General features: G+C 42.8%; 2 protein-coding genes and 1 long non-coding RNA gene across 3 annotated transcripts in view; all 3 read left to right on the top strand.

The window, feature by feature from the left end:
* The window catches only part of LOC117957227 (regulating synaptic membrane exocytosis protein 2), a 4,514-nt gene extending 3,998 nt beyond the window's left edge, over positions 1–516 (top strand). Inside the window, exon 9 of the mRNA XM_034892825.1 lies at positions 512–516. Within this exon, the coding sequence (XP_034748716.1) occupies positions 512–516 (5 nt within the window). The remainder of the gene's footprint in view (positions 1–511) is intronic.
* A 147-nt stretch (positions 517–663) lies between these two features.
* Positions 664–5,239, top strand: part of LOC117956462 (involucrin-like) — a 107,819-nt gene continuing 103,243 nt past the window's right edge. Inside the window, exon 1 of the mRNA XM_034891539.1 lies at positions 664–802. Within this exon, the coding sequence (XP_034747430.1) occupies positions 718–802 (85 nt within the window). The 5' untranslated portion in view covers positions 664–717. The remainder of the gene's footprint in view (positions 803–5,239) is intronic.
* LOC117956500 overlaps positions 4,594–5,239 on the top strand; it is a 2,178-nt gene continuing 1,532 nt past the window's right edge. Inside the window, exon 1 of the long non-coding RNA XR_004659283.1 lies at positions 4,594–4,735. This is a non-coding gene — a long non-coding RNA (uncharacterized LOC117956500). The remainder of the gene's footprint in view (positions 4,736–5,239) is intronic.

Genomic DNA, 5,239 nt, shown 5'->3' with positions numbered 1-5,239 from the left:
TCTCTCTACATACTACTCTCTACTGATGTCTCTCTACATACTACTCTCTACTGTTGTCTCTCTACATACTACTCTCTATTGCTGTCTCTCTACATACTACTCTCTACTGTTGTCTCTCTACATATTACTCTCTATTGCTGTCTCTCTACATACTACTCTCTACTGTTGTCTCTACATACTACTCTCTACACTTTTTTTAAACATCAAAGGTAGCGGGGCAGCTGGGGGGGCAAGGTCCTAAAATAAGGGGGTGTTTTCTGGTGCCCACATCGCCCTGGCTCATGAAAACTTATAGCTGTAAAATGGATGTAATGGCTGTAATTCATCATGTGTATTATCTAATATAACATACTAGCGCTGTATGCTGTAAAGCCTGTAATCTGGATGCAATGTTATTAACATCTCTGTTTCCAAACTGCCAGGGCTAGCTATCTTCAGCAGAAGCTAGAATGAATGGGGCTTCTCATCGAACACTGTATCCGTTCTCTTAATACGTCCATGGTCTTTACAGCTTGAGCACTCTCAAAGTTAGTATGCAGATGCATGTAGTCCCGGCTTTCCTACATGTTTGTTTCCCTGTTTCCGGCAGATGTGCAGCAGCTGTTGGTTGTTAAAGAAGAGGTTCCCCCTGAGCAGCAGGAGTGTTCCTCCATTGTTGAGTCAGAGTCCCCCCCCCACACATTAAAGAGGAACAGGAGAAATGGTGGAGCAGTCAGGATGGAAAGCAGCTTCCCGTGGCTGGAGGAGGCTGATATCACCAAGTACATATTCACTCCTGTTCCTGTGAAGAGTGAAGAGGAAGGTAGGAACAACATTGACTTATTTATTTTACGTGCTTTTAGGGGAAGAGGGAAACACTCTGGACTATGAGGACAACATGAGGGTCCTCCTCATAACAGCCTCTACAAGGACTGTCACCTCCCGGTGCTCAGTACCCGGCGTCACAGGACCAGCCGGCGGTTGTCCACTCTGTGTGGGTATGCTAAAGTACACTATTGGTTTCCAACAAGTAACAGAGTCAGGACTAGTCCATCTGATAATCATCTCCAGGCAAATGTCCAAAATGTTTAAAATTAAGAATTAAAAGTCCACTCTCTGATTTGTGATGTTGGAGAGTGTTCAGCTTTATGTTGTTTACCCACCCCAAATATAAGTTGTCCCAGTAATCAGTTGGCGATGGTAAAGGGGGGTGGGGGGTCATTGCGGGCGTTACGGTTGCGATGCGCTACCTATTTCATCATTCAAAGACTGAGTCTAAAGGTTGCCAGTATGTGTTTAACGTGTTCAAATGTTTTTTTATTTTTCAAAATGTTTAAAATCCTTTTTAACTAGTCATTCATCTAATTCTCCACCATTATCCCGTAGTTCATTGTGCACATATATTACATTCTATACCACGGAGATTTACATGCTACACTGTAGCTACCTTCACCAATCAGATAAACACTCACACACATTTACATTCTGTTTAAAACCATACCACACAAACATCACTGATTTATAATAACCACACACCCTCAGGTGCTAACTACAGGTCTGTTTATTTAATTTAAAGTTTACCAGGATAGTCTATGTGGCTAACTAGCGACTGCTGTTTGGTCTTTGAAGGGAAGTTTGCCGATCAAGTTGTTGTTCCTAAATGGTGGCAAGTTGTAGAATGGTGCAGTTATCTTATTTTTTTCTGACGTCCCGGTTTTCCTCTCGGTTTTTGTGTTTCCTGCAGATGTTAAGCAGATGAGGTTCCTCCTGAGCAACAAGACTGTAGCTCCAGTTTGGACCAGGAGGAGCCAGGCCCCCCCACACATTAAAGAGGAGCAGGAGGAACTGTGGAGCAGTCAGGAGGGAGAGCAGCTTCAAGGAGGCTGGAGGAGGCTGATATCACCAAGTTCCCATTCACCCCTGTCCCTGTGAAGATGATAAAGAGGAAGCTCAGTCCTCCTCGGTCTTTGGCACCAAAGATAAACAACCGATAGAAACTTTGAGGCATCAACAGTAAAAGTAAAAGTGGCTCCAAGTTGTCTGTGTTAGGATGAACTGTTTTGCTAAGATTAGGCACACTCCCTAACGAGGACTCCTCCTGCTGGAGAAAGAGAATATAAGACGGGGATCTGCTCTTTGTGTTTGCCGGATGCTTCACACTGTAACTGCTGTAAACTCTGGGAAACTGGTTCACCTTATGCTCTGCAGAGTGTAGTAAAATACACAGAAAACCAACCACGTCTTTATTTGGTTTCAACAAAGTCTCAGTTCAAACCTTTCCTCTCCTGCTGAACAGAAAACAACAAAAAGACGCTGTCTGTACACGATCCGTCCAGCGCATGCACAGATTATATCATGATGTACAAGGATTTACGACACTACACGAGCTGTTCCACGGTAACGTTTAGCCGTTAGCCTCCACCAGAAAGCTAACGTTGGTTTAGCTAACAACTAATTCAGCTAACCACTAGCTGAGAGTGTGTGTGTGTGTGTGTGTGTGTGTGTGTGTGTGTGTGTGTGTGTGTGTGTGTGTGTGTGTGTGTGTGTGTGTGTGTGTGTGTGTGTGTGTGTGTGTGTGTGTGTGTGTGTGTGTGTGTGTGTGTGTGTGTGTGTGTGTGTGTGTGTGTGTGTGTGTGTGTGTGTGTGTGTGTGTGTGTGTGTGTGTGTGTGTGCGCGCGCGCATGCAGTGTTATAAATTCACATTAATCATGATTAAGCATCTTGCACATGTAGAGGACTCGATCTGGAGATTAATGGGACAATGCAGCCATATTCCCAGAGGACATTAATACATTCATGATTTCATTTTCTCATTGCTTATCCTTCTCTAATAAAGGACAGTTTGTGTTACTCCTTAATACGTAGGCCTAATGTTTGAAATGTTGAGCAGGTGTTGGTGTTTAAAGAAGAAGTTCCCCCTGAGCAGCAGGAGTGTAGCTCCAGTGAGGACCAGCAGGAGCCAGAGGCCCCCCCACGCATTAAAGAGGAACAGGAGGAACTGTGGAGCAGTCAGGAGGGAGAGCAGCTCCAAGGGCTGGAGGAGGCTGATATCACCAAGTTCTCACTCACTCCTGTCCCTGTGAAGAGGAAGCTCAGTCCTCACATATTAATCAGATGACAACATATTCTGCAGTTTCTTTTTTCCAATTTCTAAAACACAATTTCACAAACTGGGCTGGTTTTATTAAAATACTAAACACAAGTCCCAAAACCACACACCCAAACTGCAGAATACCTCTTACATCCTGCAACATGGAGCTCTGCAGCCTAAACTACATTCATTATTATCAAAATCTAACTTTTGTACCAAATACCCACACTCTTCATTCATTGGACCAGAGTTGTGTCTAACCAACTACACGCTGTTGGCCATAAGGAAAGCCCTCTCATCTGTAGTATGCTTTGCCAAAATACTAAAATAGTTCAAATTGTAGAAAATTCTTCAGATCGTTCTCATGCACAGAAACATTTGCAGACACACACACACACCTGTTGTTGTGATTTAGTGTGTTAGCAATTGGTAAAAACTATAATAATGCTTGACCCCACCAATCGAGCTGCATCGTAGGGCTTGCTTTCCGTAATGTTCACCTTCAGACAAACAACTAAATCAGATGAAATTACCCAGCAAGACCAAAACTGATCATCTGTTTGACGGATTAAAAGGAAACTACCATCATCTTTAATTTGGTTCGTTGTGTTCTCAGAGCTGACCCCATCGTCATAGATCAAGGAAACATGCTGAATTGAAACACTACATTTTCTGACAACTATGCTAATGCCAGTATTTTCTCCTTTTGTATTTTCCGGTCCGTGACGTGATGTCTGTCTGTGTGTTGGTATCAACAGTTGGACAGCCGGGGGCCCAAACTTTTGCAGACGCCATTTTGTTGTTTTCTGTTATTTTGTGACATATTGTACAAATGTCTAATCCGTCATTTGATGCCTTTTGGAGATTTTTCTATCTTTTCTTGGCTTCTTTATGCACATTAATACACATTTTTACTTGGGGGGCCCAAACTTTCGAGCCCCACTGTATACATACATATATTTTTGTGATTGTTGAAAAAAACAACCTGATAATGCAGCACTTTTTTATTTTTAAATGCGACTTATGCAATTTTATGCGATGGAATTGCGGGAACTTGCAAATCTGTTTGTGTTGTTGTGTAATTACGTTACTTCATAACGTTCCCATGGCAACAAAAAGTACAAAAAAGTAACTGAAATGGCAACAAAAAATAACAAATACAAGGAAAAAAAACAAATAGCTGCTAGTTTGGCCTCGTCATTGATCTTTGCTCTGAGCCAATCACATTGCAGCTCGTCTCTCAGACAAATCAGGCATCATGGTGATGCGCTAATCCGTTGCCAGAGGTCACCTGATAGGAGATGAAGGGCTCTGATTGGCTCAGAGACACCTGGAGAAGGTCCAGGCCGGACAACCTGGTCTAATCCAGATTAAAGACACCGTCTCTCCTGGGCTCTATTTGGATTAGAAGAGGAGAGTGTGGATTACCCAGCATGCCATAGGAGTCTCTGTAGACACCGAGAATAGAAACAGAAACTGCAGAAGGGCCTGGTGGTGATTTCTTGGTGATCTGATGGATTTCTTGGTGATTTCTTGGTGATCTGATGGATTTCTTGGTGATTTCTTGGAGATCTGATGGATAGCTTGGTGATCTGCAGTTTTTCGGCGAGGGGTCGTGGTCAAGGCTGTAATGCTATCAGCTAGCTAACCTCCACCATCTTACAGGTTACTGTTTAAGATATAAGAACAGGCAAACTGTGTGTGTGTGTGTCTGTCTGTCTGTCTGTCTGTCTGTCTTCAGCACCATCACCAAACCCACCAGACTCCATGTAAATAATCACTTTTATCAGCGTAAAAAGCACACTTAATTAAAAGTGTACAGAAACTAAATAAAATTACCAAAAGCCGTCTTGGTTCATCTTTCACTGTTCCAACAATCACCACTCTGGTCTCGTTAGAATAAACTCTTAATTCACCCATTAACATTTGGAGATATGCTGTTCTATACCTGCTAAAAGTAGTGATTATTTACATGGAGTCTGGTGGAGATATGCTGCTCTATACACGCTAAAAGTAGTGATTATTTACATGAAGTCTGGTGGAGATATGCTGCTCCATACACGCTAAAAGTAGTGATTATTTGCATGGAGGCTGGTGGAGATATGCTGCTCTATACACGCTAAAAGTAGTGATTATTTACATGGGGTCTGGTGGAGATATGCTGCTCTA

Source organism: Etheostoma cragini, chromosome 14 (genome assembly GCF_013103735.1).
Source record: "Etheostoma cragini isolate CJK2018 chromosome 14, CSU_Ecrag_1.0, whole genome shotgun sequence".
Classification (NCBI taxonomy): domain Eukaryota; kingdom Metazoa; phylum Chordata; class Actinopteri; order Perciformes; family Percidae; genus Etheostoma; species Etheostoma cragini.
This window is presented reverse-complemented; position numbering and strand designations above follow the sequence as displayed.